Raw genomic sequence first — 23,701 nt, 5'->3', positions numbered from 1 at the left:
CAGTAGATTGACAGAGCATACTGTGTAACATGTATGCAAAGTTCCACGTGTCCTTTAAAATGAAGAAAAAAAACCTACTGTTGTGGCAGGTTGATGGGACTGCTGAAAGCTGTGCTTGATAGAGAGCAGAATGGGAAGGGGCAGAAGAAGCTACCTAGGACAGCTGACAGCTCATGTCACAACAAACTGTATCAATGCTTACATAAGCTGCTTTAACAGCTGCTCCATACCTCAAATGGATCTTACTTTAAGTCACCTGACAGGTTACCTAAACAGTAATAGAACCTTGTAGAAAGTGGAGTCTGAGTTGCATTTCCAGCCCAGAGTTACTAAGGTTGATTGATGCTAGCTTGTGCTAATGTTCTCATCTCCTTATGCTTGATTTTTGAATGACTTAGGGTAATTCTAGTCCCTTTAACTCATAAACTTTTTATTGCCTTTACTGCATAATGCAGATGATCTCTGTTTTCTTGTACTGCAGCAGATTTTATTTTGAATTCTTACTCTTAAGCCCCTGAGAGGGTAGGAACATAATCCTTGCAAAGGAGGTGTCTCTTCACTGAGAAACTGTTCACTCAAGCATGCTGGAACTGCAGCCTTCAGGCCTAAAGCAGATTTGTGACTTTAGTTGACCACAAGATAATTTTTATGCATCACTTCAGCTAGCGGTCTTTCAGCTGACTGTGAAAAGTCACAAACTAAAGCATAAACAAGTATTTGTCCATGTAGAGAGAACTTGCAGCTACCTTGCCAAGGCCTTCAGATTTCTGTCACAAGACAATGCTCCTGAACCACAAACTCCAGGACAAAGGTGATAAGTTAGGACATAATTCTTCCATTCCTGTGGCCAGTAACAACCTGTTTTCATAAAGCCTAGGTGGACCTGAGTCTGCATTTCTCATCTACAATTCCTATATTCAGAGGAAAAAGGGAAAGATGTAGGGGAGGCATAAGAACCGGCACCATTTGGCTAACTGCCTTCAGAAATCAGGCAAGAAAGAAAATGCTTTCATTTTACTTAATGTCCTACTGCAGCAGCAAATGCAGTTTTAAAAAAATGTAGCTTCTAAAAGCAGTAGAAACTGTTAGCACTAATCCCTCATATTTGCCAAGCCTTTTCTTCCTGCTAAGTAGATGATAATTTAATTAAAGTATTTCCTCAGTGAATCTTAACTGTTAGAATTTTTCTAGCCATCATGCTACAGGGGAGGAGGTAGAAAACTGCAGCTCAGTGGCTCCTTATCACATGATCAAGAATGCTTTACCTCAAGTGTGTTTGTTATTTCCATGTATACAAAAAAAAAAAAAGTTGATTTATATAAAATTACATGACATTATTAAAGTGCTGTACAATGCAGTTTGTATGCAAAGACAGATACTCCCATTTTCACTGGCTACCCCACCAGGTATACTGTTACTGTGGTTATCTAGTTTTCTTCTAAATCACTTCAAGTATACTCAACAGGCATCCATACTACAAGACTTCATGTTTTATTTAAGGTAAATATTGCAACCTCTTTATCATGTTCTTTTTTCTCATGGAACATTTTACAGTGACAGCTTAGCAGTAAGTGCAGAAATAATGACTGAGTTACAGCACATACACACGTGGTCCCCTTAATTATACAGACTATGCGAAATACTTCTTAGAACAGCATGCCACTTCCTTTGGAAATTACTTTTCAGACATTGAAAAAAAAAAGTACAAGATAGCTTATACAGATTTGCTGCATAAAGAAACAGAATACTTAAGATTTTAATCCCAAGCAAAGCATTAGGTGTATATATATGCCAAATGATCTATTTAAAAATTACTGGTTTGGAATGATGTTAAGTTTTGCAAAATGGTTCCTAAAAGATTTTGCAATGGAATAGGAGCCAGGCCAAATAATGCCTTTCTGAAACGTCACCAAATACAGTTTCATGGTTCAAAGATCCTCCTCTAAATTAATTTACAAAAAGAAAGCTTCAGCAGTTGCAGAAATAATGGGAAAAAAAAAACCCATGGGTTTAAACATGTAAATTTAGTTTGGGTTTTTTTCATGTGTGAATTAGAATTAATGTCAGAGCAGATCTGGCTGATCTGGTCTACTTCATTCATTGATGCAACACTGCAGCTAAATGTGTATTGCACTAAATGCATAGAAAATTTGAAAGTACACACTTTTAAACTTGAGGGGTTTTCCTCAAAATTTCTTGAAGTACTGGAGACAGCTTTTCTGATCTATCCATTTTTTATTGAGTACTTTATATACATACAATTACACATTAATAAATAAAGGCTTGATTTACTACCACAGTGTGTAATGTTAGTCTAGTTAGTCTGCAGAGTGAGTTCTCTACTGAAGGAATACAACTAGGGAAGTTTGTAATAAAATTAAGCACTTAGGCCAAACAGTCAAGAATTCCCTTTTGCTCATATTAAACCAGATGACTGGTGACAACTTTTGCATTTAGGTCTTATTTCCTCCCACCCTATGTCAGAGGCTTACACTTTGCATATGCATTAACACATAATGTCCCAGTTTTTTCTTTTGTACCTCTGCAGCCTCTGACAGTTTAAAACTTCATTTTCATATCACATAAAAGGAAACTTCTCGAGATAAACCTTTTTAACCAGAGAAGCTTGGCTGTTCTTATCTATATCAGCAAAAGAAAAAGCTGCTTCAGCATCCGATTAGTCTTCAGAAGATGAATACAAAACATGCAGGGGACTAACCAGACGAAGTACAGTTCAAACAATCAGGAAAGCAGGGAAAAAGCACTCACTCAGGAGATTTATTTATTCAGCTTAAAAGGTGTTTCTTCCCAAGGAACTGGACTTTCCTTTCAAAGGCAGTGGATCGAATAGGAGTATTGAGTTCATAAAATGGATTCATTGCAAACTGGGGAAAGAACAAATGTGTATCAATAAGCACAATGCCCAGCCCTGGAAAATGTCACTTCAGGTGACATTTACTACTAGCTTCCAGCTATTTAGTGCTACTAAGAGCACAGACCCCCTAAAGAGTCCTTGCTTTCCAAGCCCTTGCATTCTCCCCATACAGACCCATCCCCTTGCACCAGCTCCTCGAACAAACCTATCACACTGGTGGAAATTAGGATCATTTGAGTGCCTGTGGGAGGCTGAGATGGTGATGTTTCCCATGACTGTTTGCCATGACCCTGGCTAGTGGAAGTACCACCAGGATTTGAGAACAAGGACTATGTGTTCCAAGAGCAAAGCTACCGGGCACTGTAGAACAGTCCTTTCATTATCATCATTAATAATACCAAACTACTAGAAAATGCTTCACAAGAAGTTGCCCCACAAGTTTTCGGTTGCCCAGAGAAGCTGTTGATGCCTCACCCCTGGAGTTGTTCAACCTGGAGGCTGGATGGGGCTTTGACCAATCTGACTTAGTGGAAGGTGTCCCTGCCTATGGTAGGGAAGTTGTAACTAGATGGTTTTTAAAGTCCCTTCGTACCCAAACCATTCTAATCTATTCTACAAAAAAAAAAACAGTGGACTAAAGTGAAGTCTAAAAGAGCACAGTTTATAACCATTTCAAAAAAATCTATTCTGTTTAATGGAAAATACAGCCTTTGTGTCACACATTACCAGCTCTGGCTGATGTGGACTGCACAGATGCTTATACAGGTGCCCAAGAGAAAACATGCTAATACAGCTGTGCCTGAGCACAAAGAGCAGAACATGCTTAAAAGTAGTGCAGCAAGACCATAAAAAATGACTTCTTACCTTTATATACAACTCATATACATCAGTAAAGAAGTTCTTAATTCCATCTTCTTGCCTTACATCATGAAGCATTATAAATCTCATATGTACAATAATTAAGGAGAATAAAACTTTCACAAAGAAAAGAGACAATATCCTGAGATAAGCATTTACACCTGATTCAATGTATATCTAAAATGCTTAGCTATACATGAAATAGCAGTGACTCATAGGAGGAAGCATTTAAAAATTAATTGAAGTGTTGCAGCCTGAATAGCTGCTAGTAAAGTCCAGGGTAAAGAAGCAGAAAGGGCCTTTGCATGGAATCCACAGATGTTTAATTCAGCCACACAGTGAGATGTTCAGAGTCCCAGGCACACACACATGGAGGGTGCAGGTTTCTCTGTCTCAAAGGGCCCGGGGTGACCCTGGTCTTGGGGCAGTACAAAGATAAGGGCCAATCAGGGAATAGGCAAGGAGTGGCTCAGGGACACAGGAACTGACATAGGAACAGGGGAAGGAGCCAAGGGGGTTTTATCGGCTTTTTGAGGGAAGCTTCTTCTGTTTCCCCAACCCAAGGGATGCCCCCCAGGGTCTCCACATTGAAGCAATGAAATTTGGAAAGCATTACCTTTATATTTTAACATCTCCCTATTTGAAAAAAAATCACCTCTCCATCCAAGGTTTCTTTTTTAAAACAATGTAATTCTGAACATGGATGATGCCCCCTGCACTTCAGCCATGTACTCCTAAAGTTAAAATGTCATTCAATGTTACTTGCCATGTGTAACAAATGTTTCTCAACAAACAGTTCTAGGACTACCTGTACATAGTATCAAGCCTCACTGCACTTTCACCATTGGAGTGACTGACACCAGGCATGTTCACTGCAACATCTCCTCTCCAGCAAGGTGGGGACAATCATAAAAGCTTGCTCAGAGCCTCTCATAGCTCTTTACTCCATGTACCACATTTCAAGATGCTATTTTGGCTCCTACAAAGGTAATAATCCATCTTTCCAACTGTTCCCATCTGCTGTGCCTCCCAATATAGTTTTTCCTGAAGCTGATGACTCTAACAATAATAGCAAATAGCCAGAGAAATCTGTTCCAAACTCACTTTATCTAACTTACCTCTTTCTGGGAAAAGGCTTTTCATACATAAATATAAGGAAAGAGAATAGGGAAGGATATGTCCAGCTGTGACAAAAGCAGAAACAAACCATTCATTAAACTTGTCCACAGTCTTCAAATACATGTTGTTAGAAAGCCACATGTTCTCATCTACGAGGTCAAGAGCAGCATGGGCAATGAACTGGTTGAGATGGCGATGATCATCCTAATGCATTTCCAGAAGACAGCAGATTAGTAATTCAGTGAAAGGAATGAAATATAAACAATCATTTGCTCAAGTTGCTACAGAACCAGTGTTCAAGTTACATAATGTTACATATACCCTGCTTTTCTGTCACATGTGCCATCCTGTAATTAAATGAAACTAGCATATGTTTTCATGATATTTGGTTTCAAGGCAGAAAAGAGATCATAATAAAAAAGATCATCACAAAACCAATCCTGAGAGCAACTAAATCAGTAAAGCCTGTATTACACCTCAGGAATGAACTGAAGCATAAATTCTTTTGTTTACTGATGGGCAAACTCCCACTGCTAATTTATTCCACAACAGAGGCCCTCATATGTCTTTTTCTGTTCTTTCCAGACATCTGTTTTTGTGATATTTACATAGCATACATAAAATGTAGCATTTTATGGACTAAAACATTTCAGTCAAATTTGGTAAAAATTGACTCATAGGTTACAATGTGTAAAAGCTGGGGGACAGATGTGGAAAGCAGAAACACAGAGGGCAGGTATGCTGATAAAATCACCTAAAGATTCTACTTTGCTCATGTTGTTTACCTAGAAACAGGATTGTTTTGGGGTCTTCTTTTTTCTAAAACCTAGTGCAGAAAAACATTCTGCAACGAGTATTAAATATATGCCTGCAGATATAAACTGCATCTTTTCCTATAATAAACATGAGATCATAGTGTTTGGCCTGTGTACTTTGTAGGCAACCTAGAACACCAGAGGACATCTGCCAAGAAGCGATACAGGACAAAACCACACTGGAAGCTTTTATTAGCCTGGAAGAATAAATAGTTTTGTACTGTTTCTCATAGTAACGGGATGCTGTTACTGCCACTCTCACCTCTCAGGTTTTCCCTGCAATGAGCTTTTACACATTCTCACACAAGGTCTAGTCCGAGTAGCTTTATTTATGATCTTTTATGGGCCATTAGTTCAAAATACAGGTGATGCCAAGCAGTTCCAATCAGTGACAGCAATATACTTCCATTTTTGGATACACTCACAGATACATGCCCTTTTATTCTGAAGTCTATTTTTTTCTTTGATGTAATGCCACTTACAGATAGATTTGTTCTTTTCCCACTGGAAACAATATCTATTTTTTTAATCATCTTCATTAGTCATACTTGCTTTTAAGTAAGGAAAGCTAAAAACTTCTATTGATAAAGACTTTGAAAACGTGATAAATGCAATCCTACTCAATAAGTATTTTATATCATAAAGAATAAAGGACTGAATAGAGCTTTCAAATTCATGTTTCTTACTTTACCTTATTACTGTATATAAATGTCTTAAAAGTAAGTGGCATTAAACAACGAACAGCTATTATAAAACCTCTGCACAATAAGAGAAACTACCAAAGCAAAACTAAGATATATATTCTATAACATACAGCAGGGAATATATAAGGAAGGTGTGTTTTGTGAAGAACTAGTATAATCTGGCAAAGATTTTTTAAGAGACTTGGAAAATCCAGAGTTCTATTCCCTATGACAAAATTTCTGTTCCATAAACCCCAGAAAACAATAGATACTTCTTTTAACAACAATGCTGGTCATGCCTCTAATAGACTAATTATAAAAGTATCACAGGAGTGTCACAGAGGGAAAAACCACACCTTTGACTCTACTTTTCCAGGAGGCAGAAACTCCATTTCAAATATGGGATTATCATGATGACCAACTATCACGAAGTAGAAACTTCCAGACATTCTTCAAAACAATGCTCCCTACAAGAAAACACAAAAATCCTGATAAGTCTAGAAACAAACTCTTAATCCGTGTAGAAGAGCTCCTAAAAATCAGCCAACGTGCTCCCATTCACATTTACCAGACGCTGAAGAGAGATAAACATCTAGGTATGCACATCAAGAGGATGGTGCCGAGCTCTTCTTGGTGCAGCCACCCACCAGGATGAGAAACAACGGGCAGAAACTGATGCCCTGGATGTTCCACCTGGACACGAGGAAGAACTTAATTCTTGTGCATGCGACTGAGCACTGGTACAGACTGCCCAGAGAGGCTGGAGTTATTCCAGAACCGTCTCAACACAATCCTGTGTCCTGTGCTCCCTGCTTGAGCAGGCTGGCCCAGAAGCCTGTGTTCCATCCCAGCCTGACAGATTCTGGGGAAGCCAGAGAATATCCTTGGAAAGTGGACCTGGAAGTGAACCTAGGTACCTAAAACCAACTCCTGTCCTGCCCACCGATGATTTACCCCCCGGGAGCCCGAGTCACCCGGACACAGCGATCCCAGGCCATAACGCGCAGCAGCCGCCGCCGAGGAACCTCCTCGCCTGTCTCTCCCCGGGCCCTGCTCACAGGCAGCAGAAGGGGAAGCGGGGCAGGCGGCGGGCGCCTCTTCCCTGGCACACGGCGGCCGTCCCCGGGCACTCCAGAGGTGCCCGGAAAGGCCGACCCGTCCCGCCGCCCCCCAGCCTCCCCGGGAGAAGGCCCGGACTCCGCAGGGCTACTATCCCCTAGGGGCCCGCGGCACAGGGGGAGAGGGAGGCGGGAGGGAGAAGGGGCCCGGCCCGCAGGGTCCCGCCCGGGCCCGCCGCCTACCCTGCGGCGCGCCCCGTCCGCCGCCCGCCCAGCCCGCGGCCGCCGGAAGCGCCGCGCCGCGCCCGCCCCATCCGGCGCCACCGTCACGGCTCGGCCGCCACCGCCGCTGCGCCCGTAGCGGCCCTGCCCTGCCCCGCCGCGCTGCCAGCCCTGCTCCCGGCCCCGGCGCTCTCCCGTGGGTAGCGGGAGGCTGCCCCGGGGAAGCCCGAGCGGGCTGAGGGGAGGCGCGGGCGGCCGGAGCGCTCGGCGTCTCGCTGGCTGCGGGTCGAGCTGCGAGTCAGTAATGCCCCGTTTTGTTTCGGTGTTGTAGGTCAGGATGGCATCGGTTGAAAGGGAGACACTGTCCCAAGAGGAACTGCGGAAAAGGCTGTATCAGACTTTTAAGAGCCGAGGCGTACTGGACACACTTAAGGTGTGCTTTGTTCTCAGCAGGTGCTACCTGTGATCCTCTGTGCTGCTTTAACATCGAGAGCCCTAAAAGCCATGCCGAGTACAAGTGTCTCATTCTCTCCACGATGTATTATTTTTGCCACAACTTCGTTAGTATTTGGGGGGGGGGAGGGGGTGGTGGGGTGTGTTTGGGGATTTTCCCCCCATTTGCAAGGTTCTCTCTAAACAGAATGGCTGTTCATTATGCCTTGGCCTCGGAGTGTTTTTCAGGAAGGTTAAAAGCCTACTTTAGGTCTTCCAAAATACCCATGCTTGAAAAAAGACATAAAGCAGGGGAGAGAACAATAAATTAGAATATAAAATAGGAAAGGATCTCTCAGGTTACAGGGTGTGTTTATTACCCATAATAAGTAAGCATGTTATATGAATAATACTTCTAAAATACTACAATCCTGTTTTAAAACTGTTTGAGCTGTTTTGTCCCAGTCTGCTCATTCAGGAAAAAAGATCAATATTTCAAAAATATCATCGATAATCCTATAGGGTAGAATTTCCTGTTCAGGGCAATTTGTTTTTGCATTACTGATTTCCGTACCAAGCTTGCAATGCTCAAACCATTTCTTTTTTGACTTAACTAATATTCTATCAGATTACTTCCTCTTTAAGTCGATTTTCTGTTTTTTCTGATTTTTTGTTTAACTTGTCTAGAAAGTTATTTCTGCCTTCCTTTTCTGTACTAGGGATAGGGATTTAGCCTGGTGCTTTCCACCTTCACTTTGCCACTATATATATTTTTATATATATATATATATATATATATATAAACAACCACTGTTCTTGGTTGTTTTTGAGACAACATCACGTGTGTTAAAGTTGGTTAAAACTGGATGAGTTCAGAAATTAATAAGGAAAACAGGTCTTTTTCAGTTGTGTTTGAAAGTTGGACTCAATGATCCTTTCCAACTCAGAATATTCCATAGTTCTGGAACATTGTTGTCAGTCTAATTTCTCTTGAAAACCATGCTAAAATATCAGGCTAGTCTGATGACCTGGCTTTGTTAAGTTTTGGTAATTATTTTGTCACATTTTTGGTAACACACCACCTCTTTATTCAGTTGTGTCACTGTTGCATACCTGTTGTTGAAAGCTTAAAAAACACTGCTTGTGCCATGATTTTTCCTATAAACAATCAGTATAAACAATTTGAATAACTGTATAATGAAAATAATTCCTTCTTCCTTTCATGGAAGGGAGATCTGATTTTAGGTTACTTTTTTTCCCCTCTATTGTAACTCACAGAATGCAAATAAATAATTTTAAAATGTCATTTAATGATTATTAGTGCTTGTAGGTCTCTTTGGTTAGTACTGTTTTGCTTCCCTACAAAATAATTTATATTAAAGACATTGAATTTTTTGTTTATTTTGCCATCTACTTTTGTGATGGCACAAGCAGCTTTTTGATATGAGACTCAAAAGAGGACCAGTGAGGGTTCCAAGAACACCTGAGATGGAGGCCACATCAGGAAGGCTTTATTTAAGTCAAAGGGAGGGAAAACAGGAAAGCAGTGATGTGAAAATGATAGTACAAGAGTGGTGTTTATGTGAGTTCTTTACTGGGAGCTTCTTTTTAGTCCTACATTTGATACATTTTGAGGGAAAGTCAGAGTTCATTGTATCCACCATTAGAGGGTTTTGAAGAAGGGCAGGATGTTCATAGTGCACTTCCAGATTTTGCCAAAATTAGTCTGCCCTGTTCTGTTTGTAGGTTGTACAAGTAAAATGAGGCTCCCTCTGGATTTTGAAAAATTAAAACTCTCATTGAATAACCTGTAAACTGATAATGCAGTGAGGTTTTTTTCTGTATCAGACACAGCTCCGAAACCAGCTAATCCATGAGCTAATGCACCCAATTTTGAGTGGAGAGCTTCAGCCACAGATGGTTCCAAGTGAAGACAGTTCACTTTTGATCACTGCTTCCAACAGTTTGGTGGCAGATCATCTAGAGAGATGTGGCTATGAGTATTCACTTTCTGTTTTCTTTCCAGAAAGTGGATTAGAAAAGAAGAAGGTAAGTTCAATATTTTGCCTATTCCATGATGTCTAGGAACTTTGTTCTTCGGAGGTTGTCATATTCTAACAACTGAAAAGATCATTTTTTGCGATAGGAAATAAAAACATAAGTTCAGCTTCTGATCATCTCCACAAAACATTCTGTCATTCAGGGTCATTTTCATGAATACTTAAAACTGTCAATAAGCTAATGATGCTGTTTTGGAGAGGTGCAGCCAGTCTGTCTGTGTGGCAGAGCACTTGGGAACTGAACCTGATAAAAGTTTGTTTGCCCATTCAATTCCCTGAAAATGTGGCTCCTGGTCAGTTCAAGCTGTTCTAACTACAAAGTGTGGCTGAAAAGGGCAGTCCTTGCCTTCCCTTTGCTTCTCTGTAAGTGTGTGATAGGGTGAAGTTGTTTCTAACTGAAAATCAGTTTCTTGACCTGGTGAGTAGTTAATAATCATTTGGGTTAGTGAGCTCATCTGATTTGGATGATAATCAAGAAAACAGACAAGGAAAGTAGCAAGCACGTGTTGACAGTGGGAAGAGAACAAAACTCTTTTCACAGCTTCAGATGATGATGAAGCTACATGCTGGCTGCTGTACGTCTGAAGTAGTGAGGATAAGTAAATGTAGAAGAGCAGGCCTCTGAAAATTATTTTACGGGGAGTAAATAGATCTTTCACAAATAGAAAACATTTACAACTGTGAAGTAATGCCATTTGCATACTTGAAATTATTTTAAATTTGTTAACCTTTTCTAATTTATCTTTCTTTTCCCCATAGCTGTGGACTGTGCAAGATTTTCTTCAATTAATGAGGATCAATCCAGAATCCAGTCTTTACAAATCACTGGTAAAGTGATTTTGATTTTGAAAAGAAGCTTAAATTATGGTGGTGATGAAAATAGACTGGCTAAAACTTCTTTTTTTTCTTACAGACTTCAGGAACTCGGAAGGAGAATAAAGGTACAAAATGTTTGCATGTAATGCAGACAGGGATAATTGTGTTAGCTTCATTTTTATTAAGATGTGAGCAATAGAAAAGCAGATTTCTTAAATGTGTGTTGGTATGGAGTCATTTGGATTTAGTTGGGTTTTGAAACTTGCAGTACACCAGTATGATTAATGTTATATTTCAGGATTATCCAACTTGTATTTGTGGATTAACTGTTGACATTTACTTATAAAATAAATGACTTGTACATTAGAAATATGAGAAAAATCTGTAATCAGGTATTACGTATAATGCTCTTTGGAGGCTTTTTATACTTACTTTGGAAAACTCAGGTTTTGGGTTGTCTCTATAACACTGTATTAACTTGCAAAATATACTTCAAAAACTAGTTACAGATTTAATTGGTTTTCCATTGTATTATATTAGAACTAATTCTTGTATCTGCATAACAAAACCCAGCTGTACTGTATAACGTAAAGGAGCCTGATCTTCAAAACCCCCTGTTGCTTAAAGGCCTCATAATTAAGTACTAATAATCTATACTCTCAATTGACCTTGGGAGTCAAGAGACATGGATTGGAGGAAAAGTTGCAAAAGGACAGGTTTTGCTGACTGAGATGGACTGGATTATGCTTATAATAAAACCATAATTGTTCACTAGTATTGATTTTTACTGAAATACTTGTTCTTTTCTTGTACATTGAAAATTGCTTTGTTAATTACGGGCTCAAATTCCATTTAGGTATGAAATCAGAACTAACTCATCTGTTGGATCTTGCTAGGTTTCCTTATGCAAATTTTAATTGGACTTACCGAACATCATCTAAACAGGGAAACTCACAACACAGAAACTCAGACCACCTCAGTGCCTCCTTACAGAGAGTCTCTTGGTAAGTGCAAGCTGTGCAAGCCACTCTCCCCAGATATTTTCATTCTGGTATATGTTATGGCTTTATATATATTGAATGAATGGTGTTATTTTGTTACTTACTCAAATGCAGCCTAAAGTTGCATTGAGTAAATTGCACTGTCTGTCACTAGAACATGTAATTTCTAAAGTTTCTTAAAATAAGGCACAATCAGGATAGGATTTATTTTTAAATCGCTCATGTGTTTCCTTAGGCATTTAGCTAAGACCTATGACAAATGGACTGTAAATGTTATGTGTTGAAATATGTTCTGGAGAACAGAATTGTAAATGTGTGCCCTCTTTCTGTGAGCAAGTTAGGCATAGACTGGGAGTTCTTGAATGTATAATATGCATGCTGTTATTAATGTATTAATACAAAAAAGCTAAAGGTTGCACAATTAATACATTAATACAAAAAAAGCTACAAGTTGCATACAAAAGGAAATTCTTGTCCACCCATGGTAAAGAGGAGGAATGAGTATGTAATACCACAAATACTGCCTAAACAGCCAAGTGCCTCCTCCTAGGTATATGCTGTATTCATATATATATGTGTATATATATATATGTATATATCTATATATAAAGCAGATAAATGGCATTTCTGTGCTGCCTCTGCTTTTGTGCCACACACGTCTTTCTAGGATAGTGCTGCTTGAATAAGCTGAGGCATGTCCTGCAGAGTGAGGTTCCTGCAGTCTTTGGTAAGGTAACTGCAGCGAATGTTTTTAAATTATGATGGATGTGTTGCTTTTTTTATAGCTGAGAAGCTTCAGCTGATTGATGAACAGTTTGCAGACTCCTATCCTCTGCATCAGAAATATGAATCTTTAGAAGTAAAACTTAATGAATATAGAAAAGAAATAGAGAAGCAGCTTCAAGAAGAAATGCATCAAAAGGTATAACTCTGGTTTATGAATTTGAGGGAGACATTAATTTTGACTTTACACATTGTAAACTTTTCATACTTAAGGCAAATTGAAAAAAACTAGTAGTTACAACAATCACAGAAGACTAATCCAATATCTATTGTTAATTTGATGATATAGCATGTATATTTGTCATCCCCCTTTTTTGTTAAATCTGCACAGAATGTTAAGCTTTTTATTCTGATGTTAATTTGTAACATAACATTTGCTTACTCTGGTTGTCTTAATTTGGTGAATTTTATCTGCTATTTGTCTTATGGAGAAATGTTTATACCACAATTTTAATTTTCCTTCCCAGTTAAGATTTTGATGCTTGAATATCAGTATGGTGCATAGCAACTGAGAGGTGTGAATTATTGTTGTGTAGCTTGAAAAATAATTAATTTTTAATACTGATGAGAATTTGCATTCTATTTCAAAACATTGCACAGAAACACTAAAGTCAGTATTATGAATAATTTCTAACCTTCTCTCTTCCTATAATTGAAGACAGCTCTTCTAGAGAATTTTCCTTCATTTTGGAAATAAGATTAAAATTTTGTCACATAATCCTTTGATAATCCTTCTGTCTAAAAAATGGAGCAGAAGGAATTTACTGCATTTTATTTAAATACATATTTTTTTCTTTTCCATAAATTTCAGTCAAGATCATAAGTTTATTTAGGTAGAAAAAAGTAAGTCAACCGCATTTCATTTCAATATATTTTTCATTAATTTCTGTCAAGATCAACCGTTCATTGGGATATAAAAATGAAAATCTAATAATCAGAATTCTTCCACACACTTTTATAGGCATTCAGTGTAGTCATCATTTATTTAGCCAGACAAGTAGAAAAATGGAGAGTTAAACCTCTCTTTTATCTTCATTCTGTCTTTATTCCCCAACTGGCTCTCTTTTTTAGTATGTAAAACATGTTAATTTGTGTGTTGTTAAGTTTTTATCAGTTTAAGAAAGCCAGTTGTAAAACAGGAGATGGGAATCTCTTCTAAATTCAATTAGCTTTACATTGATTCTTTTGCAACATGATGTGAATTACTGTAAGACATTTCTAATCAAATTTATATATATACAAGTGATGCTGTATTGTCTCACTATTTCTTTTTCACAAAATTTGTGCCCACAGGCCTGAGTTGCTTGATCAGACATTCCTACAGTGCCTTTTCCACTCTTTAATATTTTCTCACAATTTTTCTGTCATTCTCTTTTGATTCTTTTGTTCAGTTTTTCCTCACATTTTTTGTCTTGTATGCTTGCTTTCATTTTTCTTCCAAATTTTAATTGTAATTCTTTATAATCCCATTTGTTCTCACATATATTGTCCTTCACACACTGTATGGAGTCATGTTCCTAAATGATTTTTCTGTGCAGTTGCAAGATTTATGCTTTCCTGTTTGTGTGCATTTCCTTTTTTTCAGTTGTGCTTAGAAGTTAGTTAATTGGGACTTCTTTGTCTGTAAACCTCTTTACATGAAGTTACATGTTTTGTATTTTTTTACATTTCTGGCATTTCTTCTGTGTCCAGGTGAATTACTGTGGTTTCTGAGCAATTCAGGGTGTGGGTCTGTTTCTGCCATTTCTTGAATCACTAGTCAAAACTGGTTCTTTGGGAAAGGGACAAGAATAAAGACTGTTGGAAGAAGAGTAAAAGACTGTGGCCATTCCTTAATTCCAAGCATAGTATCCCTCCTGCAGTGCATTTTTCTTCATAGGCTTCTGTTCTGCTCTTTTCTAAAGGTGATAGTTTTGTGTAAGATCTGCTTTGGGCTGCCAGATGAAAAACTGGCACTATGTGAGATGTGCAGATAGTATGTGCTGCTAAGATACTTCTATCATGGTAATTATTTATTATCAATTTATCATTTCCTAACATGAATTTCAAGGTGAAATTTTGAATTGTCTTAGGAGGAATTGTCTTTTTTGATTTGAAGATGGCCCTATTTAACTCTCTTCCTCCTTTATGTAAAAGCTTCAACATTTTAAAGAAATTGAGATAGCAAAGATTAAAATGGAGGAGAAAGTGCAGACCCAGAAAGAAATCTCTGAGCTGCGCCATGAGTTAGAGAAGACACATCAAGCAAAATCTGAAGCCTTGATTTCTCGTGAAAAGAATGCTATTGAGAGGCTTCAAAAGCAACAAGAGGTAAAGTTCCAAATATTTTTTTCCTAATCTATTGCAAAATGATTCAGTGAGTTGGTTAGACTGTTCTTTTATCTTTGGGAGATTTACCTTCAGATCTTGGCTGATTAGGGAAGACGTAGAATTCACATTTGTTCTTATAAATACGGGAATGCATTTAGCAACTGCAAGAATGAGTATGGTTAAACATCTAAGTAGACTTGACTGGAAAAGGAACAGTTCTGCAAGCTGGGATGTAAATGTAATAAATACTTTTAAATCTGTTTTAATAATTTGCTGAATCCAGATCACTGGGTTTTTTTTTTCACAGAAGGTTAAACATAGCTTTTAGTTACACTATTAAGTTCTTTTAGCTGCTCAGAAGACTCTAACCTAAATTGAATAAATAGCTCATATGGTACAGCTATACTGTTTCTCTTTGTTTTTATATATTAAATGTTATGAATAGCTACCATCTTTACTGTAAGCTAGCATCTCCTTTCATTTTTTTGAACACTTTTGTGTTGATGAGTTACTCCTCTGGGCTGTTAACTCTTGGTGTTTTGCCCGGGTAGTAACTGTTACTACAGCACACAATAATTCGTGTGTAGTTCTCAACTGCTTATCCCGATCTCAGGCTGCTACTTCTCAGTTTTTGAAAGAGTAGTTTGTTTGCTCTTCTGTTGCCTGTTTGCCTTGCCACCTCCCTGCTATCTGCAGTAGGCCTTCATATCCAAATAATAGTCATCCACAAATGCTAACTGTATTTTTGCTTTGGTGTGGTGGCATTATGGTTTGTTTGTCTTGTTTCTTTCCCTGAGAAGATGTGGTATTGGTTAACAAAGCAGTTGTGCAGGTCTCTATATAAATTACTATAATATTAAACATTTTATCACCATGCCACGAATTTATTTCATGGTTATGTATATTGAAGCTGACAAGAAAACATCTATGTTATACTACCAGTCTGCTTCTGTGGGCATGAAATTAATTCAGTAATTAAAAAAAAACCCTACCAATGACTAGATCAACAATCAAATATTGTGTATAAATATTTGATTTCTCTTGTCAGCACTCGCTGAGAACTTTGTTTCATTTACCTGGGGATTCTTTAAACAGAGTTCAGGTATATTTACATTAAAGATGTCTGGTCATTTAACCCTTCACTATAATGACTTTATGTCTTGGATATGTGGCTTGAGAAACTGGTCTATTTTTTGTACCAGGAGCAGCAGCTAAATCTGTCAGCACTGTCAAATGCACATGGCTTTCAAAGTTAATATAGAGATCCATATGGCAAAACCATAACTTTTTCTTAGACTTTTTTTTTTTTTGAGAGAAATAATGTCTTTTGTGCTTAAGGGCAAAAAAAGCTATTTTTATTAAGAGGAAGATATGTGGGGTTTGGTGTTAATATGTTCAGCACTTGGAGAATCCCTTTGACAGTTTTTTATGAGTTCTGTAAATTAAACTGCAAAAACTGAAAGGCTGTTGGTTTACTCAGTTTTAGTTTTAAGTCATGTTTTATCAGTGGGTCTTGGTATTTGTTTCTTCAACTACATTTTTGTGAAGAACATACAAAACTTGTTTATTAAAAAAAGTCAAGTGTTTGAACATGTTTATTCTGCAATTTAAATTTTTTTTTCCTTTTACTTGAGTTTTAATCAGTGCTATTTCTTAAAGGAAGGATGTTTATGGGTAGGCGGAAGTGACTCCATCTAAAACATTTTTACTCTGAGTGAAAGTAGAAAGGGAATTAAAAAAAGATACTTAAAATTGATTCCAGATGTTACTTCATTTAATGACTTTATAAATAGTATTTATGGGAGTAAGATCAGTCAGTCCCTGAAGAAGATCCTTCAAAGTTTGAGTGTGTTAAACAGTAAATGAAGTTTTGCAGTGAAGTAAAAGTAAGGATAATGTTTTGTGATTCAGATAGAAGCAAAGGAAGTGTATGCTCAGAGACAAAGTCTGTTGAAAGATATTGAAGCCATAAGGACCAGGGAGGCAGAACTGAAGCAAAGGATGGAGGCATTTGAAATGTAAGTTGCTGAAGGATATGTGCAATGCTGAATGATGCTTCTGCAAAACTTGCAGAAGCAACTTGTTTCTGCTTTGTTTCTGCTTCTGTGATGTTGAAATAGATAATATATCCCAGAATTTTACATTTTGAGCAGTACTGTATACTGTCTCTATTAGCAGGGATACCCCATACAAAAAGATGTTTCTGGTTTTTTTTCTATTCCACCTCATCCAACCAAAACAGTTCAGCATTGCCTTGCAGGCAAGGAACCAGATGTTTACTTCAAGTGCTTAATTTAAAAAAACCCAACCTCCAAACAGCACAGTATGTAACCCTCACACACATGAGATATGCACATGAATATTTTGCCTTATTAGCCCTATGCTTTGAAGCTGATTTTTTTTTTATTATTTGTCCTTATATGCGATCCATTTGCTTTAGATAAATAAAAAAAAAAGTAACTAACCAGTTTTTGGCCAAACTTTCAATACTACTTAATGTTGTTACTTTGTCATCTGTTTTTCATAGCGAAATGAGTATCCTGCTAACAAAAACTTGGGGTTTTTTATCAACCCAGTAGAGGGTGCTGATAGAATAGCATGCTCAGCTCTTCCAGCTATTCAGCTCTTTCCTCTGAAGTGTGTTTGGTGTGGGAAACGGAGCCAGGGTTAACATGGGATAACTGCATAATTGATTGGTACTGAATTTTAAATAGGGCAATTTAGTTTGTGTCACATCACCATGTTCTTAATGAACTACAATGACAGAGTCTGATTATGATTTCAAATTGCAGCAGTATTCAAAACAAGCATATTGCCCTTTGATGTCTATAAATGTTATTGTGAAAAAGAAACAGAATCCCAGACTAAAACTTTGACTTATAACTGGTCATTGTCTGTGTATTTCTGGATATTTCAGCACCCAGAAAGTTCAGGAGGAGAAAAATAAAACTATAGAAGATGCACTTCGGCGTCGTGAGGTTGCTGTGAAGAACATAGAGGAGACATATGACCAAAAGCTGAAGACAGAACTCTTAAAGTAATTTTTTTTTTGTCTCTTATAGGGCACATAATATTTCCTATGAAAACAGAATAATACATTCTGTAGGATTTATTTTGAAAAGTGTAGCAAAGCAAGGACTTTGAAAATGTGCACTTATGTTTTTGTTTTAGTGAGATTGAATCTTTTGCATTACTGCTTAACTATTTGCTAGTACTGTAGAAAATAATTCTATTACTATAGAAAATAATTCTCTTTTGGTTATAGGCTATATTATTGCTGTAGTTTAAATTCTGTGTCAATATATGGAAAAGACATCTGACATTAGCTTGTGTATTTAGACAAGAGGATCTGAAGCAGTATTAATTACTTCCTTTGACCACAGTTAAAAGAACTGAGCATTTTATGAATGCAGAAGAGGCATGAAGGGGAAATAAGCATTAAAGAGATGTTCTCTTGGAAAAGAATGAGAGACATACTAGTCCATTATACAGACGAATTGGCTCTTACCTTCACCCCTTCCCAGTTTTGAAGAGAGATTCTGTGATATGGATCTCCCTCTTATTGGTTACCTTCTGTTTGAACCTGGTCTTAAGGAACTGGCAGTCATCTGTGATTTCTTTTGGACTGTTGCAGTGGGTATATCCTAACTTTGCTATTGTACTTCCTTGTAGTACCTTGGTCACTTGAAGGGTTCCTCGATACTTCAGTGCAGACAAGAGCTCTTGGCACGACATGAGCCTGTCTCAGTTAGGAAGCTGAAACAAGTGACTGATAAATCATTACTTTTTATTGCAAGCCAGTGAGCAGTATTATCTGTGTTTTTAGGTCTTTAAATTAAAGAGCAAAGGTGTTGATGGCAGGTTTTGGTAAAAATAATCCCTCAGCATTTGATGATTTTGTTAGAGAACAGTGAAATGCAACTAATTGACTCACCTTACAGACAGCTGCAAATAGTGGTTGCAAAGTCCTTTCAGTACAGGAGGAGAAGCAAAGCATTTTAAGGATAAACTGCTGCTTTGCTTATTTTATCAACATACAAGATATTTTAAGGCATGCTGCAGGTGCTCAGAAAGACAAAATCCATGTCCTTTTGTCCCAAATCATTGATGAAAAGTATTAAAGAACTGCTGTTTCTTATACAGAAGTAGTGATGCTTGCTAGCAAATCAATCTTTTTATTTTTGCAGTAAACATTAAATGTCATTGTTGGAAGAAGGATCTGAGTGGTCTGGACCATTCACAGAAATGCAGGAGGATGGATTTGGCTATATCTGAAACCATTTATAATTATGTCCCAGTCATGTAGAATGCTGAGCTTTCTTAGCTCTTGTAAATTCCAGTTCAGTGGAATGGCACTGTTGGATAACTGCTGGGCTATGAATAGTGGTTTACCTGGGCAGTGCTCATTGTCTGGCTGGTGACTGGTGGTGTGCAGAGAATCCCTGGGGCCAGTTCTGGGGCCCTTATTGTCCAACACCTTCATCTGGATAAGGGCACAGGGCATCCTCACCTTTGAACATGAGACTTAATTAAGAGGAATCATTTCCACAGTGAATGAGAGTTTCAGTTAAGGCAGATTTTGACAAGGTTGGGAATTGTGCCAGTGCAAATCTTAGGAATTTTAACAAGGAAAATGGCAAAGCTCAGCGCTTGGGGCAGAATAGCCCTATGAAGTTTTATAAATAGGAAGAAGGAGTTGATTGAGGAGCTGCATTTCTGAAGAGGAGATGGATGAGTTACAGTGAATGCCAAGTTGATTATGAGCCAGCAGCATGCTCTGACAAATAAGGAAAAACAGTATGATGGGTAAGATTAGAAGCAGCATGGCCAGCAGACTGAGGGAACTTATTGTCCCTTGAAAGGTGTACTGGGGAAAGCTATACTGGGAATTCCATGCCCGGTTTTGGGCTCCCTAGTTCAAAAAAGTCATGAAGAAACTGGAAAGGGCTTGGTGAAGTCTGCCAGGATAGTCCATTTGAGTTGGACTCTCAGATGTGACCTCTGAGTTCATATGGAAGGGGCTGGAAGTTGTGGCTTGGGAGATTTAGCTTGGACATAAAGAGAAAATCTACCGCGAGAGTAGTGCAGCATTGGTACAGATCATCCAGGGAGATGATGAATGTATGTCCTTTGAGGTTTTCAAGACTTGGCTAGGAAGAGCCACATCTGCCCTGCTGTACAGGTGGCAATAGTCTGGCTTTTTGAGGAGGTGGTTGAATGAGATGTTTGGCACGGCCCTTTACAACCATTTTGGTGGCTCTGTGGTAGTTAATTTTGTTAATAAATAATTGTGGGAAAGTAGTTTAGTTTGGCAAAGAATGGAATTAGCACAAATGCCTGTGCATGTGTATGCACACATCCTTTGGGAGTACATAATCCTTTTTGTTTCTAGGTACCAGCTTGAATTAAAAGAAGAACACATAGCCAGAACCAATAAAGTTACTGAAGATGAGAAAAAAAATAAAGGTAAGCATCTGTCTGAGATTGATAAAGTACCTGTTTATCTCTAGAGCTTTTACTGTCATATGCCAAACCACTACTGTTCGTGAACAGTCCTGGTGTTCAGTGGTATAAGGGACAGAAGAGCCGTCAGCACAGGTAACATTCAACAAGTGACAGTTCAGCGACTTGTTCCTGTTCAGAATGCAGTGGGAATCATAAACTGCTGCTTTGCACAGAGGCTGCAAAGCATTCCTGGTTTTTCAGTGTCCCATTTCCTTTGGAAGTCCTACTGGCTCGTTCAGGCTTTAACTGAACTCTGGTACTGTACCCTGGCACAGTTGCCGGTTTCTACAACTTTTGTGCACAAAATGTTTAATTGGAGCTCATGGAAGAGAACAGAACAGATAACAGGGTTAGACTTTAAAGTTAGGGATGTGTAAGAAATGATACATCAGGCAGAGGAATTCGATTTACTTAATTCTAAATGTGTATATGCATATGTATACATTAGTATATACAGCATGATTTAGTCAATTTTGAAGGCATGTGTATGACATTCAGTCATGTTTATGTCTTAAATTAAATTGAATTTAAGCTTAGCAGCTTAAAACTGTTTTCTGCTGATACAGTTTTTTACTGTAATACTCTACTAATTTTAATTCAGCATTTGTAATCCTCCCTGCAGAGAAAGCTATGCTTTTGCAAGAAGAAGCCATTGCTGTTAATTCAAAAAAGGAGGAACTCAAGCAAGCTGTATCACGCACCAAAGAACTTGAGGTAATTGTAAATATGAATTTAAAGAAGCCTGTTTCTAATTGGTGCAGTTCAGGTATGTTACAAATAAAAATGAAAATGTGAAATAAAAATAATTGTTGAGTAGTACAGCAGTTCATAAGCTTCTAAACTGTTCTTTGTCTGCAGCTGGACTTGGAGTCAATGAAGGCCCAGGTTCTGTTGGTAAATAAACAGAATCAGTTGTTGACAGAAAAGCTGAAAGAGGTATCAGACTATCCTTTGCTAAAGGAGGAAAAATTGGAGCTCCAAGTGCAGAATAAACTACTTAGGCAACAGTTGGATGAGACTCGGAGTGAGAACCAGCATCTTCGAGACAGTCAGTGTGAATTATTTAGTTATTTTCTTGTTTATGTTTCTCTACAAGTATTTGTTTAGAAATAAATTTTCATTAAAATGCTTTCTTTGTATTATGTTTGCTAGTAGTTTGCATGAAGCCCAAGCTAGTGTTTGCATATAATTGAGCAGCCCTTGGCATAAGTATGTTTTCTTTTATATGTCTGTATGGGAGAAATTCTGAATTAAATGGTAGCTGTAATTTGGAAGGATATCCCTCTGAAAAAAGCAGTGCAATATTTCTAACCATCGCATTAGTATGGTTAATAATGGTAAAAGAACATGGCATTATTATTGAAGTGCTTGCCTGACTACAGTAATAAATACAAAGTATTTCTAATGTGCATTTCAGATTACAGGAGTGTAGAGATGTATTGCAGTTATGTAAGATAAGGATATGTATTTTTCTTCTAGTGTAGGATAGTCTGGGTCTAGTTCTTAAAGGACTACACCAACAAGATTTTGGTCCTTTGTAAAAGGAAGAAGAAAAAGAGCGCCAAGCCTTGTTATGTTCCTAAAACCAAATCAACTTTACATGTTCACGGATTATTGTGTAGAAAAGTGCACACTTGTTATTCTTTGTCTGAGTGTCTGGTGTTTCCCTTTTGGGGCAGAGCTGTCCCAGCCCTCGGCCGAGTACCTGGCTTGCCAAGTGGAGCTGCGGAGAGTGGAGCATTCTAAGAAGCTGCTGCTGGATGAATTTGAAAGTCATAAGCAAATGTTGGAAAAACAGCTACAAAGTGAGGTAAATAATTATTTTGAAATTATTTGAATCTTTTCTTCTTCCTGTCATCTCTTTCACAATTACCCATCTGCCTGTGTGCCGTTTGGCGTGCAGTTACAAGTATTGTTTGTACTATGCTTATTTTTATGTATACAACTCCAAAGAAAACAAAGCATCACCACACCAAAAAACCAAACCAAAACAAACCCAACATTACCAAGTAAGTCTTACTGAGTCACCAAATTGTCAGTGCTGACTTTCAGTAGGATACTAGGTATATATGGTCTGACTGGACCTGAAAAACATTTAAAAACCAAGTATTCAACCAGTTGAGATTATTCTTCTTGTTTGAATTATGCTGGGTTTTGTTTTTTTCTTGATTTTCTATAGACTGAGCGTTGTGCCCAGTTAAAGGCCCAACTGTTAGACTCTGAAGCTACTGTCAGGAAGTTAAATGTGCTGGCTGAAGAACTGAAACTGCAAGTGAAGCAAACACAAGCAGGTTTGTATCTTACACCAGAGCAGTTCTTTATGAAGGACAAGTGTAAGAAGTTCCAGAAGCTTAAAAAAACTGCAGTTGTGTAGGACTAACACATGACCAGGCAGTAGATTTTAAAGTTTAAAATCAAAATCTATTTAAAGCCCAGTTTAGAAAGGAGACTCGATACAACCTCCTCTCAGAAAACAAGCCTATAGGAGGAAGGAAAATACTCCTTCCTGAGCATTTGCATATTTTTGTTGTCTGTTTTTCCTCAGTATAAGGACATTAATGTTTGCTGATAACATAAACAACATTTTCCAGCAGGCAACTTGTGTTTTAATATGTTTTGATTCTTGAATGTTCATAATAAAAATAATCAATTTAAAATTTTATTTTGTACCTCAGAATTTAAGTCTAACTCTTAAACGGATTTAGTCAAGTCTAATAACTTTTGCCTAAGTTATGCTTAACTTATCTCGTATTAGAAACAGGGGCACTTACATAAAGAATTCAGTCTGCTGAAGAAGTGTTCTTTTAAAGATGTCTGTCAGTTTGTTAATATCAAGTATTATAAATAAAAGGGTTACTATGTGTATTTAATGTAAAAATATAGAATTCAATTCTGCAATGATTACACATTACATACAATATGTTGTCTCATAGTTCAGTATGTGCAATATTTTACATTTTATACTATTCACTAGACTTACATGTATATTTATGGTACACATATTAGTACAATTTGGAATTGGAAATTTGTTATATGAAACTAGTAAATATATATTTTAATTAAATGACTGAAAGTACTGTAGGAACTTCATTTTACATCAGAGTTAATGAAGTCATTGAAGAACCATTTGTGTAGAATAAAAACAAGGTTGTAAATTTGCTGAA

At 37.7% G+C, this 23,701-nt stretch overlaps 2 protein-coding genes across 8 annotated transcripts in view; one reads left to right on the top strand and one right to left on the bottom strand.

Moving 5' to 3' along the window:
• Positions 1–1,468: 1,468 nt before the first annotated feature.
• Positions 1,469–7,701, bottom strand: TRAPPC2 (trafficking protein particle complex subunit 2). 4 transcript variants are annotated; one of them, XM_053934571.1, is made up of 5 exons: positions 7,652–7,701; positions 6,919–7,043; positions 6,707–6,817; positions 3,740–5,056; positions 1,469–2,885 (listed from the first exon to the last, which is right to left on the bottom strand). In XM_053934571.1, exons 3-4 carry the CDS (start codon positions 6,797–6,799, stop codon positions 4,793–4,795), a joined length of 357 nt encoding a protein of 118 aa, XP_053790546.1. In that variant the 5' UTR covers positions 6,800–6,817; positions 6,919–7,043; positions 7,652–7,701; the 3' UTR covers positions 1,469–2,885; positions 3,740–4,792. The 4 variants fall into 4 exon arrangements, with proteins under 4 accessions (XP_053790546.1, XP_053790547.1, XP_053790548.1 ...); XM_053934572.1 differs by lacking the exon at positions 6,919–7,043 and having other exon boundaries at positions 7,652–7,696; XM_053934573.1 differs by lacking the exons at positions 6,919–7,043; positions 7,652–7,701 and adding an exon at positions 7,294–7,327.
• The window catches only part of OFD1 (OFD1 centriole and centriolar satellite protein), a 28,977-nt gene continuing 12,508 nt past the window's right edge, over positions 7,233–23,701 (top strand). For 2 of the 4 annotated variants that reach the window (XM_053934552.1, XM_053934550.1), the window contains exons 1-15: positions 7,233–7,263; positions 7,962–8,063; positions 9,911–10,111; positions 10,882–10,950; positions 11,036–11,063; positions 11,835–11,942; positions 12,725–12,861; positions 14,859–15,032; positions 16,944–17,050; positions 17,950–18,069; positions 20,425–20,498; positions 21,160–21,251; positions 21,396–21,585; positions 22,217–22,347; positions 22,717–22,828. In XM_053934552.1, coding sequence (XP_053790527.1) covers positions 7,968–8,063; positions 9,911–10,111; positions 10,882–10,950; positions 11,036–11,063; positions 11,835–11,942; positions 12,725–12,861; positions 14,859–15,032; positions 16,944–17,050; positions 17,950–18,069; positions 20,425–20,498; positions 21,160–21,251; positions 21,396–21,585; positions 22,217–22,347; positions 22,717–22,828 — 1,639 coding nt within the window. In that variant the 5' untranslated portion in view covers positions 7,233–7,263; positions 7,962–7,967. Of the gene's footprint in view, positions 7,264–7,740; positions 7,827–7,961; positions 8,064–9,910; positions 10,112–10,881; positions 10,951–11,035; positions 11,064–11,834; positions 11,943–12,724; positions 12,862–14,858; positions 15,033–16,943; positions 17,051–17,949; positions 18,070–20,424; positions 20,499–21,159; positions 21,252–21,395; positions 21,586–22,216; positions 22,348–22,716; positions 22,829–23,701 lie in introns of those variants that run through there. The other 2 variants (XM_053934551.1, XM_053934553.1) reach the window with 2 other exon arrangements.

Source organism: Vidua chalybeata, chromosome 2, assembly GCF_026979565.1.
Source record: "Vidua chalybeata isolate OUT-0048 chromosome 2, bVidCha1 merged haplotype, whole genome shotgun sequence".
NCBI classification, from domain to species: domain Eukaryota; kingdom Metazoa; phylum Chordata; class Aves; order Passeriformes; family Viduidae; genus Vidua; species Vidua chalybeata.
This window is presented reverse-complemented; position numbering and strand designations above follow the sequence as displayed.